Source organism: Mixophyes fleayi, chromosome 2, assembly GCF_038048845.1.
Source record: "Mixophyes fleayi isolate aMixFle1 chromosome 2, aMixFle1.hap1, whole genome shotgun sequence".
NCBI classification, from domain to species: domain Eukaryota; kingdom Metazoa; phylum Chordata; class Amphibia; order Anura; family Limnodynastidae; genus Mixophyes; species Mixophyes fleayi.
In genome coordinates, this window is record NC_134403.1 from 99,360,976 (window position 1) to 99,376,681 (window position 15,706).

At 37.7% G+C, this 15,706-nt stretch overlaps 2 protein-coding genes across 2 annotated transcripts in view; one reads left to right on the plus strand and one right to left on the minus strand.

The window, feature by feature from the left end:
• Positions 1 to 1,697: 1,697 nt before the first annotated feature.
• Positions 1,698 to 15,687, minus strand: WBP4 (WW domain binding protein 4). Its single transcript, XM_075199786.1, has 11 exons — positions 15,217 to 15,687; positions 14,280 to 14,308; positions 13,873 to 13,945; positions 12,468 to 12,530; positions 11,682 to 11,808; positions 10,983 to 11,144; positions 8,883 to 8,938; positions 7,964 to 8,039; positions 7,675 to 7,880; positions 3,736 to 3,911; positions 1,698 to 2,018 (listed from the first exon to the last, which is right to left on the minus strand). Coding segments are annotated over exons 2-11 (1,149 nt in total). The 5' UTR covers positions 14,282 to 14,308; positions 15,217 to 15,687; the 3' UTR covers positions 1,698 to 1,810.
• ELF1 (E74 like ETS transcription factor 1) overlaps positions 15,348 to 15,706 on the plus strand; it is a 106,082-nt gene continuing 105,723 nt past the window's right edge. Inside the window, exon 1 of the mRNA XM_075199779.1 lies at positions 15,348 to 15,469. The gene's annotated coding sequence lies outside the window, so the exon portion shown is untranslated. The remainder of the gene's footprint in view (positions 15,470 to 15,706) is intronic.

Consider the following 15,706-nt stretch of genomic DNA (forward strand, 5'->3'; position numbering starts at 1 on the left):
TGTAATTGTACTTCAGTATACCATAGCAACATCTGACAAAAAGGTCTAAAAACACTGAAGCAGAAAACTTTGTGAAAACAGATACTTGTGTCATTCTCAAAACTTGTGGCCATGAATGTACACTGTCGTGCGAGGAACTGCCACTAGGAAAAGGAAAGATGGGACTAAAGTTTTTAAGTTCTACAGGAGATTAATACTAAATAACAAGTTTAGTATTTTCTTTAACTGTACTTTTTTTTTTTTTTTTTAAACCAAGTGTTTATTGACGGTCAAAAAGAATTTACAAAGCAAAACGAATACATATAAATTCAAGCCAAACAGAGTACAATCAGAGCTTAGAATAATAATGCAAGCACTCCGTGTGATGAAGAGAAGATAGAACAGATTCTATGAAATAAAGACCGGTATATTTTTATATTTAGAAGAGAAGGAAAGAAAAGAAGGAGAAAGAAGTAGAAGAGTGAGAAAAAGACATATGAAGGAGGAGAGGGGGAGGTGTGGGAAAGATCAGACTTGAATCAGCATCAGTGAGTTAGGGAGGGGGGAGGGGTAGCAAATGGATAGGGGGTATGATTAAGTAAAGGGGGAGCGGTATTGGAAGAAAGACATCCAGGGGTCCCAGACCTTATTAAAAGATTTGGCCGTATTTCGTATAATGCTAGTCATGTACTCCATTCTATATGTTTGCCAAATCCTATTAGTTACAGCGGAATATGAGGGGGGGCAACCTGTTTCCAGTCCAGGGCAATTTGACAAGTAGCCGCTGATATAATGTGACGAGCAAGTTTATTTTGGTGCCTAGTGGCCATGGGGAACCCGAGGGGTAGAAGGAAAAATTTAGGCTCAAAGGGTATAGGAGTTTGTATCAACATTTCTATTAAAGCTTTAATTTCACGCCAGAAGGGAGTCAATTTCGGGCAGTCCCACCATATATGTCAGAAAGAACCTGCGCCATGGCATAGACGCCAACATCTATCTGAGGAGTCAGGCAGTATCTTTTGAAGACGCGTAGGTACATAGTTCTTTAACTGTACTTTTAAATCATAACACAGTACATGTTTTTATTGAGCAAATGCTCAGTTTGTGCTGTAGTAAAATACACACTGGAAGATGAAATAAAGTTTTCCTTATCCTACTATTAAATCTTTTTATCAGATGTCAGTTAATATATAACAAAGAGGGTTGTGAAAGAAAACTATAAAACAGTAATGGGGAACCAACGATCAGCAGGATTAGCAATGATCAGGCATGTTGAGCAATATGGTCTGAAGATGACCACTGTCATCTTCTGACCACACAAATAGATCCCAATGACATTTGATGTCATCCAATTTTAGCCACCTAGTTGACTGGTTCTCAAGTAACAAGATTGCAGCATTGCTGATCATCCTGTTTGCTGCCGTTCCCCCCCAAAACAAATCAGCTAAAACCATGGGTATGATTTAAGTTTCATGATAAAGTTTCCATTAAATGAGTAAAGGCAATCTACTTTACCATGTAATGTATAACTTCTTATACTGAAAATATTAGCAGACAGCAAAGATTCATTAAATAAAAAGGTAAGGATTACATGTATTCTTAACATTACAAGCAACATGTGGAAAGCGTCTCCTGTGAGTACCTCTTAAGTTAAACAATTTTTAAATGTAGACATGTTGTACTTTTGGGGAGAAAAAAAAACTCCAAACAAAACGGGCTAAGAAAACTAGAAAAAATTTATTTACACCAAGCACACGCACACACAAATGAAAATCAATTTGCTTTCAAACATCCAGTTTAAAATGTCATTTTTCAAATCAATCCAAGTCCTTTACTGATCATCTAGTCTCTGACGTATGTTTCGGGATTTCGCATTTTCAAGCTTCCTTTTCTTAAAAAAGGACGCGCCAACTACGGTGTCACCAAGAGAAGTGATTGTCTTCTCCCTGAATCTCACTTTTGGCTCCTGTGGGAGATCAGGTATCTGGACAGCAGGGTCATCATACTCCACGTTTGGGAGCTCTAGATCCACATTATCACTACATGAAAAGATGGATTACATTGTCAAAACAAGCAGTTATATAGAGGTAATCACAAACAGATGAAGTATGCTGGCAATGTAAGCAAAAGTCCTCTTCATACATAACATTACCAAATATGTGCTTGGTTGCTAATTCGGGACAAGGAAATAAAAATAAAGATTTTAGTTCCCTAAAGCTAAATTCTATTAATTAATAACTAAATTAACCAAGAACAGAAAGGAAATTTGTTTTCACTTCTTAAAGAAACCATACCTTTATAATACAAAGGTGACATGAATTTAATTACGTTTAGCAGATAGTGATGTCATCACTTATACTGGAATAGTGATGTCGTTATTATGTGATGACTCATTATAAATTACCATTCAACAACAAGTGCAAAATGCTAATTATAAAAGATAAGTCTTATATTTTATACTGGCAAATATTAGAACTAGCATTTTGCACCTTTTAAGAAAACAAGTTAATGTTTTCAGATGCAGCCCGGTGCAATAGAGTTGTTAAATAATAGTTACAGAAATTACGTAGTTCCTGATGTGGAAAGGACAATTCAGTCTTTACTAGCTGTATTCATGATATGCTATTTGAATACATGGCTTCTGTATGCATAATTGCACGTACTACTTGTTTCCCTCACTAGGAGTGATGCACAGGTATCTGTACTACAAGACACTAACAATAGCATATATAGAACACAAATAAATAGTATTCTAATTTAAATTAGTAAGTAACCTGCACTGAATAGAACAATTGATATGGCAAAAACACCATAAGAAGGCACTGATATAAAACAAACAGACATTTATCAATATATACAACATAAACCACATAATATATAAAAAAAGAAAAAAAAAACCCCATATAAAATTATAATACTGCAATAAACCCTCTAGTAAGAGTGCACACTATTTTCACCTAGGTGTATATAGCAGTATATGATTGACAACATATCTGCCATACAGGCATTACTCAGACCTCATTGCACACATTGTCAGAGCAGTCAGTTTAAACTCTGTGGGTCATATTCAATTAGCTTTTGGATTCGCGGTAACGCGCCGGAACGGGCGCGAAACGTAATACACGTTACCGCAATAACGTGGATTTTCGTTCGCAGCCCATAGGGATGCGTACGAAAATCCGCGTTAATGCGGTACCGTAATACCCGCAAGAACGCGCACTTTTCGCGGTAACGCGCGTTACCGCGAATCCAAAAGCTAATTGAATATGCCCCTGTGAATGCTATAATCTGGAGCACAAAAAAAAATACCTGTGATGTAAATGATGGATCCAAACAACAGAGTATTTAGCTGGTAACCAAAGACCAGCACTGCTGGATCTCCCCATGATCTGTAATAAATCTTACTCACAGGACGTGCTATCGGGAGCCACTAGAGAGGACTGACACGCTAAAATCTTTCACCTGCAATTCGTTAACAGACACACTATACCCGTATCCTCGAGGAGCAGCGCAGATGCACTAATTATACCAGCTCTGTCTTTAGATTCTCGCTGATGTTAAAGACTTTTTTTCCTGGACACTGGTCTGGAATGTGCCACCAATGGTAATCTCACAAAATCAGCAAATTTATTATTAAACGTCACCAGACAGTAGGGTAATAGGTGAAGCAGTGTTCAAAAAAGAGAAAAAAAAAAAAAGAACATACAAGGTTGACGAGTAGAGATGTACAGAAGGTAGGGAGACATTGGTACTTACTATGGATCTTCCTCTACTCTGATTTCCTCCCATGCTCCATAGGGATTTGCCTTTGTTAGCTTCTTTGGCTTCTTTTTAATAGTAGGCTCTGGAGAGGGATCTTTTTCACCCGTGTCCACTTGTTTTTGGTCAGTTTCAGATACACTGTCACTGTCAGATTTGATCTCTTTGTTACTCTACAAAAGAACAAGTTATCTTTCAATAAATGAAAATATGCAAATTTTATTTGGGATGTCAGCTATCGAAAGTTATAACAATGTTGTTTCTCCTTTATTCATATTGAAATACATGTTCATCTAATGTTTATCAAAGTCTTTTACAGACATGGTGAAAGGGTTATATAAACAGGCGATATCTATCAGTAAAGGCAAGACCAGATTTGATTAGAATGATTGCACAGTGTGAACATATACAGTAGGTACAGTAGCACAAAGCTGAAAATAGATCATGGAAAGGAGTATTAACAGTGTGACAATGTATATAGACTGTAGGGGAGAAGTAGCAAAAAGAAAGGGAAGAGTAAGGGGGAAAGGGAGTGTTGAGACAAATCCGGAACTCCCAGGGGCAGAGTGACAATATGCGGTGTGTAATCTATTACCTATCAATCACAGGAAGAGGGCCGAGACTCTCTGAGGAGGGTCAGGTGAGTGTGCAGACCTGGAAGTACCATTATAAAGGAATCAGTCACCCCAAATTTGGGAGAATTAGTGGATTTTCTAATTTAGATATGCAGAGATTTTTTTTCCATAGATGCCAAGTACCAGATTTTAGTAAGTAGTTGCTGTCTAGATGGGGGCTTCAGGATTTTTCTAAAGCTTTGCAACTAGACATCTGACTGCATTGAGGATCTGAACAGACAATTTGGCTGCATAATTAATCTAGAAACTCAACAGGGGAGCCAAGGAGAAATGACCAAGGACATTTGGAGACCTGAGCGTAGTAACATTGCTAATGAGAGCAGCAACATCATCCCAGAAAGGGGCGATTCATGGTCAGGACCACCAGACGTGGAGAAAGGAACCAACAATATATTTTGTATGCATTTTCCTTGATAAGGGGTGAGATGGATGTCTTAGAAAATCTTTCTCTAATTGTTGCCCAAGTGTTTTCATCTGGTGGTCTGCCCAAGTCAACTTCACACCTGAGTTCATGGATGGGGTTGTTGGTTTGTTTGGAGGATAAGGAGGCCATATTGTGTGGAAATAATCCCCCTTTGCTGAGGTGAGTGCATACACAAGGATTCTAGGGGAAGGGGGGCGTAAAAGGTCTTGTTATTTCAGGTTTAGGAACAGAGTCAACATAGTGTTTCATGTGGACATAAACAAACGGCAAACATTAGGGAAGTCAAATTTCCCCCGCAGCATCAGTAATGAAATACAATATTTTGCATGTAAAACGTCCCCCATCATCCTGATATTCCTCTCCCGCCAGGCCTTGAAACGGGAGGAGCATTGTCTTGGGGTAAAGGCGAGATTGTCCCGGAGAGGTGTTATAGGGGAATGAGTGGAGATGAACTTGAAGTGGAGCTTGCAATAATCCCAAATCTGACATGTGAAAAGGGCCACAGGGTGTGATTGGAGCCAGAGGGATCTGGCGCCCATTGGAACCCCAGAGCTGAGCCTAAGAATGATATACGGCAGCAGGAGGCCTCCAATCAACCGAGGGCCCTGGCATTTGTAAACCATGCCACAGCCTGGCTCAGTGAGTAGCAATATAGTATAAGCAGATGTTTGGGAATCCCCAGCCGCCGCTAACCGTTGCTCTACGCAAAGTAGTGAAACTAATGCGTGGAGGTTTATGCTCTTATAAAAGTCTTAAATTAAGACAGCTCTATTGCAGGTTGTAATAGATGCTTCCTGTAGTTTTATTACTGTAACGTTAATAAAGAATGTCAGGTGAGAGAATGATACTTTATAGGCATTATTACACAATTACAATTTTCTGTTATGAATAGAAATACAGGCATTTATTGAGTGCATTTATGCCGATTTCCAATGCACTCTGAACAGGTTTTATACAGTAAAAGCAATTATACCCATGTACTGACAAAATGAGTATTATCTTTTTGGCACGTTTCAAGGAAAACTGAGCATGTAATCACCATAGGGGAGTGTGGACCAAGAAGATGTGTTTAACTGGGTTCTTTGTGTTATAATTCTGCTGCATGTCCTTGTGCCCTTAGTTTTTAAGTGGGTGGTGATAGACCAATCTGTGGTCAGACCACTGAAATGGTCACATTAGCACGTGGCATCAAAAGACAAGCGAGCTGATCTTGCAGGGACCACTCATGTGATTATGTCAATGAGGACAAGGCTGTATGTGACAAGGGCAGAGTCATAATGTGAGCAGGGGAATGGAGGCAAGCAGGAAGCCACATTGTTGGAGGCTGAAGGAGCAATGTGAGGCTCCTGTCAAACCGATGAGGAAGATTATTATGCCAAACACACCTCTGTATTTAAAGAAGTTCATACATTCAGGTTGTCAACTACAAATGGACAGAATCGGAAAATCACAGAAAAGTTCTTTGTTGCTATGGTATGGTGCAAATGTTGCAAATAAATGCAATGTTAAAACACAAGCCCTAGTGATTATATAAATACAATAAGAACTACATACTCATCCTTCACCTCACATCACTTTCTTTTACACAACTATACTTCTCCAAATACTATATCCAATATAGTTCCTTCAACTTATTCTTTCAAGTAAAATACAATCTTAGTATTGTATGGAGTAATGTATCCTACATGTGTAAATTCACTTTTGGGTGGAATATCATGAGTAAAACATGAATCCAAAACATAACTTATGTGGGGCAATCTGATGGAACCTTAATGTCTTGTACATACTGGGCACTACTCAGCTCACGTCTGCTGGCAGAGTAGCTGGTGGCCAACACTGCCCCGACATGTAAGGGGAGCGAGCGAGGGCGGAGCAAGGAGAACTCTCCATTCAACCTGTTTATTTTCCAGATAGGCTATGTGTTAACCACAGGATATAGCCGGAGCAAACTTTGCAGCGTCATGCGTGCGTGAATTATTGGGGGAACCCATGAGATAGCATGAACACGGGATCCTAGGTAAGTAACCTTCTGGCAATGTGTTACTTATGATATACTGTACGATATCCCGTTTTGGTCATATTATGCTTTAAATTAACTGCTGCTGTGGACGATATTGTGAGCTGAAAATCCTGTGAGAATAATGTACTGAAAACGGTCAGGCTTCCTACAGACAAATGTATCGGGAGCACAGTGAGCATGTCCTATCTGTATATGGGATGTATAACTGATGAACCTGCCTACTTTCATGCTGTCATGTAATTAATTCAGAAGAAACTTTACAGCTGTGCCACACACAAAAATAGTAAATACAGTATATGTTACGTTCTATGCTGTTGGTTCAGATATCTGTCTTTGTGCAGTTGTGTGTAGGTCTATAATCAATATAACCATATCTGCATATTCCTATGTACACTCCTGTTCCAATGGAAAATGTTAGTAGAGCTGTAGTATAATATATATTTCCGCTTGTAGCACAAACCTATAGCTAGTGATACAATTATTGCTGGAAATACAAAGTATAGAAAGGGTTATTATTGAACATATATATTACACTTTGTGACATTAATATTTTACAGTATAGGCCAATTAAAGGATGACCTACTGTGCTATTAGGGGCCTGACACTGCTCACATTTAGTGTGCCCAATAAACTCATCTGTGGCTATTATATTTAATGGGAAAGATAGAATATAATGCAATGGATATGTTTCTTTACACATGGTAAATACCACCCTATTGATAAAATTTGTGGCTTTCAAACCAATAAATTGTGTTTGTATATTATCTTCTTAAAAAAAATATTTCGAAAGTCTCTGAAGATACAATTAGAGTCAGTGTTTGTTTATGTTCAGATATCATTGTTCTTGCAGGTCTTACCTCGAAATTGATTTTAGCTGTAACTGCAGGCGTCTGTGCGGTGCCCTCTGCTGATTGGCTCTCCTCAGACATGACCTCAGGGTTTATCTCTGGGTTCACAGCCTCTTTCTCAGTATCTACAGTGGTATCTTCTGTATCTGCAGGTTCTTTCTTATCACTAGGGGGCATATTGGAATCAAATTCTTCTGGTTTGTCCCATTTGGACTCTGTTCAGATGAAACTCTTATTAATGACTGAACTCTCAAGCAATAGGTAGGCCATGTTAATGATCATTTTAAGAAACTCTTACCTCCTGTTTCCGAATTGTAGTAGTATGTGTAACCCTCTTCGGAGATGCTTTCTACCCACACAGAACTGGTTCCTTGCTAAAATCACACAATTACATTAATAATAATGCATGGCAGTTCACAAAGCACGACTGTATTCACAATCTGTTGTTTTGTATTACTCTCAACACACTATAGTAAGGGAATAGAAAAACTGACCACATATGCAGGGTGTAAAGAACATTATTAAATACAGAATATTTTTCTGTATCATTCGCATGAACTATAATTCAAGGTCCCGAAAATATTTGCTTTAGGTGCTCAATAAATACCACAAAAGACAACATAAAATGCAGACTTTTGAGTGGTTGATTGCAGAAATTATCCATAATGTAAACACCACTATTGTTGAGATCTGTTATTGTATTTCTACTAAAGTATACTAAAGTATTATAATGTGGTGAAGTCCAAGGAGAACCATTGTTTACTGGGGTGAAGTTGGGAATCTCTGAGCTAGAGCTTTCATTTAAAAGTGAAACATGCACTTTATTGCTTCTGATTGTACCTATGGATATTGTGTGGTTGGCATTTAGGGAATAAAAACAAGCATTAAAAGGATCAGTAACCCCTCAATGAATAGTGTTTTGCCGACACCCCCTGTTCTAATATAAGACATCATGCAGCAGTCACATTGCTACACCATAGTATTAGTGGACCTATATTTGACTGCCCAGCTGAAGAGCAGCCCCTTGTTGCTATGGGGTCACAAGGTTACCACTGCAGGGCTTCTAGTTGAACGGAGGAAGACAAGGAAGGGGTAGACAGAGAGTGGGAAAAAAAAAACTCTCAACAACCATTCAAGTTTACTGTTTTTTTTAAAGTAAATTGTTTTGAAACCAGATATGTTATGTGCTAGCATAGTCTGTAATTGTGTTACATTACCTCTTCATCCTTGTCTGTGTCCTCCTGGAACCCCTCTGGCTTCACCCACTGAGACTCTGGAAGATAATGTAATATTGATGTGCTGTACATTCTGTACTAACACAACGCACATACTAAGCTCTAACATTATGAGAATGGATAAGGAAACACGGCTTTCATTTTTATAAATAAAATATACACGGCTTCCTATGAAAGTGTACCTTGAGAAAAGATGTAGCTTCTAGCAGAGATGGCATCTTATAAGTACAGACTTCCTGCTCTTGGAAGAACAACTTAATATTGTAAGCCTATAAATTGACACGGCAATAAATAATTCATAAACTACGTTATTACAATCTAATTCTGATGCAAGATTTCACTTTATTTTCATGTTTTTAAAAAAACAAAAACAAAACAAAAACATTACAGAGCAATGCAAACATGCTGAAGATTAGTAGACTGGGCAGCAAGGTCAGCCTAGCCAAATCTATATACATTATAGTCATAACTAATTCATAATGTGCTAACTGTTTTTAGAAAATAGAGTTTAAAGGCAGATGGTTATGTCCTGTGAGGACCATAAAAGCAGCCATCAGTATTTATTGCAGAATAACTGCACAAATGTTGTTATATATATATATATATATATATATATATATATATATATATATATATATATATTATAATTTTATTTTTTTTAATACACCATTTTCATCTATGTAGACGAAAAACCAAAACACAGTAACATTTTTGTTACGTTGGACAAGTCTAAAGTTAAGCAGCAGAAGGCGCATTATTTGTTATTCAATGCAGAGGAATATTATGGTACATACCAAGGTTATACTTGAAACAGACTTTACGGTTACATATTTAATAAACATAATGAAAAAGCCAAGTATAAACATGTTACTTTACGCTTGGCATTTACTAAACATCTCACACTTCTATCCGGTTAGTAAAAATGGCACATTTAAATCTGCATTATCTGTAATTATAATTTTTTCACTGCTTATTAGTGAATTGGCTATAATGTTAACAGCATTGCAGTTTGTGATATGTTGTAATAATGCTTGTCACAACATACACATTCTATTTTTAACACACCCATGCTTAGACTATAAAATGCAAAAATATTAATAAAAAAAAACAAAAAACAATCTAAAACATAGATACTATATTCCTGTTAGATGAAACATCAGAAAGAACCATAGAGCAGAATATAAACATATAGTTCAAGCGCAAATTGTTAAAATGAACAGCAGGAGTAAATGCAGCTTGTGGAATTTAATTTAGTCTTGTATTGGACTATTTTAATTAACTACTGCTGAGGAAAGGCAGTTCGAATGGTGGAATGTCCCAGTGAGTAACGTGTGTATCAGTTATAAAACTCCATTTAAAAACTTAAATGTACTAACCCATTGTTAATTTAGTAAAGGGAACAAGACACAGTCCACCGGAATAAGATATGACATAGGATTGATCTCACCCCTTTGTTCAACTTTCAGCCCAGCTGTATGGGCGATGTTACACATCTTTCCACCCATATAATCCATGTATTTCATCAGTGACAGGTGATTTCTTCAGAGGCAATAGAGTTTTTTGTTTTTTTTTATCTGCTTTTAAGACTAAAAGGTATATTGTATTTATACATTCTCTATCTATAACAATATTCGCCAACACTGGGAAGTAAAAGAAAGAAAAAACAAACAAAAAACAGGTTGCCTCTCAGCTGGAGCCCCGAGGGCGCTACCACAACTAAATGTTGATTTTTATTTTTTTAAATGTACAAATTCTTTTTATTACTCATTTATACAGTACCAGCATGTTCCTTAGCACTATACAGTCGGGAGCAAATCGGGTATTAAACAGATAAAGAGGTAAGAGGGCCTTCTCACAAGCTTACAGTCTATAGGAAATAGGAGTTTGGTACATGAGGTTACGTGCCACAGACCGTATATTGGTCCAGCCAGATTGCAGTGGGACAAAGTGCTTAGCAGGCTATATGATCCAGTGACAAAGCAATGTTGGTTTGAGGTCAGCGGGTTAAACATTACATCTTGTCATAAAAAGATACTTTAAAAGAGATCTGAATTATTTTTTGTATTTATTTTGATACAGTACCTCCTGTTAATGAGTTGTAGTAATACGGGTATCCTTCTGGAGACAATCCCTTTGTCCACTGTCTTTCAGCATGATGTTTTTCTAGAGCTTCTATTTCTTTCCTTTTCTTCTCATCACGGGCCCTTCTCTCCTCAATGGTTGGACCGACCGGAGCTATAGGGGCTACAGAAAATGGTCAATGATACAATTTTTCCACACTCATTTGAGTATGATTTTATTACATAAGTGAACAGAAGTCAAATTCTCTATGCAACATATCTAACACCACAAATAAGTGTGATTTTATTGTCTGAATAACACGAATAGAACAAACGTTATTTTTCACCTTCAGTATAAAAGGGATTTCCCCACTACTAAATGAGCATTTACCGCTTTATGTTATTTTCACTTTCACAGTATGTCAGTGTAAAATACATTATCCTAAAGCGTATGACAAGCCAAGTGCGTGTTCCTGTAACCCATACCGAGTCTGGCCAGGAGTGTGAACAAAAAGGAAAAAAGATCATCAACACCTATGATCGTTCTGTAATAATCTGATACAAATAAATGGATGGACATTATAGTGGTATATCTGAATGCTTTAACGAAGCTGCAGAAAATATCCATCTCAACATTTTCTTAGAAGGTTCCTTAGTTTAACAGTGTGGGATAGATTCTCTCCACACTCCTTACATTATAGTGTTATTAAGGTAATAGAACCTGGCTTTGTGCCTTCCAGTCTCTTCAGATCTTCCTCATAGGCCTTAAGTGCGGCTTCTTCCATAGCAGCAAACTCCTTTGACTTCCTTTCATCTTCTTTTGCTTTGGCGATACTTTTCTGCTTGATCTAAAAGAGAAGAGATTTGTACACAAAAGTAGTACACTGGTAATGTTTCACTGTTCCAGTGTTATTTCTAACAAACATACCATAAAACATGAAAATAAGGATTTCTCTAAATAGCCATATGTAATTATCTCCTTTGTATATTAACTAGTCTTAGGCAGTTAATATCGGAGAGAATTGCAAGATACAGATTAAAAAATGGTAACTATACTGACCCTCTTTCCCCTATTTCCCGTTTACATATTGTAAAAATCGAAGGAAACTATTTGTATGTTTGTGTCAAATTGTTTATTGTACATGCTTTCATCGGTTTCCTTTCTAAATAAAGTGTGAAAAAATGGCAAATAACTGAAAATTTAACTATTTCTGGAATAAAGAGCAAATATGATCCACAGGTAATTTGTTTGTACATCTGAATCATAGAACTGTATTGTGAATAAATTGTATTCTATACCTGCATGAAGCTGCTTAGAGCATAAAAACTGAATCAATCTACATTTTAGATTTGAAAGGCATTAAGGTGTAGTTTTGACTCTGGAGGCAATATTAACATCAATTCCTAGAAACGTACAACACAGATTGCATTATGCTCTGGTGCCATCTAATACTCTTCTGCTAGGAGACAACGTGACAAAGAACATTAGCTTAGGTAGTTCGTTTACCTCACTGATTTTCTTGATGACATTTTCTTTGTGGTTTTTTCCCCTCTCATGGAATTCAATACTCTAGAAAAAAAGTTATATATTAGGAAGTTAAGAAATAGCAAAGCTTATGTTCAAACAACTCATTCTTTTTGGCAGTCCTAAAATGCCAAAACTGTGAGCGGATATATTTAAGTCTCTACAACTGTCTGCAATATCTAACAAAGAACACAGCAAAATACTAATTGATGGTAGTACAAGGACATAAAAAGCTGCTTTGAGGGTGAGTTGTGTTCACAATACGAAAGATAATAAACTTACTGTGATTACATGAAATGTTGAGTATATATCTAGAAATATTAACATTATAGTGAAATAAAATGTGTTGTTATTACTAAATGAAGGGGTGTGTTCTTTTGTAGTTAATGAAAGAAAACAATTGCAGGACGCAGCCCGACATACATCCAGAATCGTAGTAGTCACCAGTCACAAAATTTGCTGATTAAAAAATAAATTAATTAAAATTCATGGCTTTCAGTTAAAAAAAAATTAATAGACCAGTTAAAAACTATATTTTACCGACATTATGCATACCAAATCAGTGCTCTGATCTTGTGAAACACTTTCTTCAGTGCCTGTCTCCTCAAGATTGCTACTGTATCAGTAGAAATTGGTGACTGCTAGTAAACAATTCCATAAGGTTGGCAACCATCACAGCTCTACAGAAATGTAGTCAACTCTACTCAAGTTCACAAGTATCTTAGACATTGCAGATAAATGTAGCAATTGGTTCACTTTGACCACAATACGGTGTGTGTTGTGGCAAATGTCTTTAATGCCATCTGCCACATCTGATTGTGATGGTTCCGATTATTTGTACAGTTTTATAACCAGACTATAAAACTCTTCTGAGAATACAGTATTTTTTTCATTAACATTTATTTAGTTATGTGAACAATTATAAGTGATATTCTATGATCCTGTCAGACAGCTACGTTGGTTTGGGACATCAGCAGGCTCATTGAGAAAAGAAAACAAATAAATGTAAATTTTACAAGAACTTTGTAGAGTGGCGTTAATCAGGTAGAATAACCTGGAAGGTTAAGGTGGTTTGGAAATATGCTTGCCTAAAGAGGTGTCTTTTTAAGCAACACTTTAAGGTTTGCAGGCTAAGAGAAAGTACTGTTGTACAGGGATGGGAATTCCACAGAGTGGGTGCAGCCCAAAAAGTCCTGCAACCCAGAATGGAAGCAACTAATGAGTGTGGATGAGAGAAACAGATCTTGGGAAGGGCACAAGGGTCAAGTTGGGAGATATTTTGAGACGAGGAAAGAAATGTATATTGGTGCAATTTTGTTAATGGCTTTCTTTGCATGTTAGTAGAAAAATTTACAGCAACAATTGTAATAACAAAATCCAAACATACTGGCTTATTGTCTGCAATCCAACACTTGCAGTAGCTGCAGAACTTCTTAGGCTGTGATTTCCAATAGTCAGCCCTGCGAAGACCACAGTGAGATTAACATTTCATTTAAATTTTTCTCTTGTAAGTTACGAATGAAATCACAATGACATGAGATACAATACATAAACCTTGTAAAATGTAAAAATAAAAGTATTTCCCTTTCTGTGTAACTTCTTGTATTTTACCCATATGAAAAAACATTTATGCCACAAAATATTGCATTTCATAAATAGCCACAATAGGCATTCATCTTTATATCACCTTTGTTATGATTTCCATTACAAATGTACAACATCCTTTCGTCTTGGGTAGCACAGAGTAACCCCTGTTTGATTACTTAAAAAGGAAATTATAAGAAACAAACTTACATGCTGGATTCCTTACATATGACCACCACCTGCAAAAAGGAAAATGCCATTAGTAAATACATTGATGGGAAAAAGAATTAAAGCATAGGCATAACATATTTTGTTTTGTTTAATTACAGTTAGTATAGTGCTGCAAACATGGTAAAAGTATGAGCAAGTCTATTCTGTAATGTGCACGGTGAGGGCGCGCACTCTGGATACAAAGTTGTATGTAAAGAACCCAAGGGAGATTTAGCAAATTCTTGACATATCTGGGATGTAAAATACAGCAATAAAATACATAGAGTGTAGGGCAAAAAAAGATAAGTTAAGCCTGTATGATACAAAACTGGTTACATAAATTAGGTTTGTCTATGCTAATTTGGTGTGAATACAACTTGTGCAGGATCGGGATTTAAAACACAAATGTTTTCTCTATCTGCTCCTCCCTATTCATCGTTATGGTAAACATGATTTTTTAGTTGTGTGGTCTTCATTATAAACAACTGCACCACAAACCTTATATTAAAACATCCAAAACGACAGTACAAAAGCAGCTTATTACTGATATACCAGCTAAGACAGATGCCAAAGCTTTCATCTTATTACTTCTGACTGGTTATCTTGTTACAATTGTGACATAAAGACTATTAAGAACATAAAAGACATGCAGAGTAGATGGACAGGACAAGCGATTCACATTCGTCTGTGTAAAGCGTGGACCAATCAGATATAATCACTAGTGCAGCTGACTCACAGACACGACAATACTATAGATGTGAAGGCATAGAACTACAAGTCTCAGCATGCCCCCCACGCTCAGCACTGTAGTCTCATAGCAGCTGGAGAGCCCTGGATTGTAGCCTCTCCTACAGCTCCGCATTGGCTTAGGACACCATGATGAGGAGAAGTGCACAGAGCCGCTGTACAACAGGCATGTTCCGAGCACACAACTCACCCTCAGTCCCTATCACACTACCGTCTCTCCATTACTGCAGCCTCCAATACGGAAGCCGACACAGTCACAGCAGACGACGGTACGGCGGCCGAGAAGGCTCAGGGCGCTTTCGGTTTGTCCAAGGCCCCTCCCTCCACTCTCGTGGGTGGGGAAAACAAACTTGGCATGAGAGCTCTGCAAACAAGTTCGGAGATACAGAGTGTCACCCGCAGCCCGGGTAAGGCAGAGAGGGCCGCCCGGGACCGGTTGTCAGGTGAGTGCCCAGCGGCGGACCTTCCCTTCTCATGTCACTGTATTATTATTGTTACAGTATGTCTGCTGTGTGTACTAGTTGTGTGTCTGCCGTGTGCTGCGGTCACACGTTACTGTGTGAGCGGGACGAGTGTCTCAGTGCTACATCCGGGACCTCTCACACCGCTCCGTCCCCGGGTGCCCAGCGGTGGGGGGGGTCATGTGACGGGGGACACGGGGCTGCTGTCAGGGAGCAGGA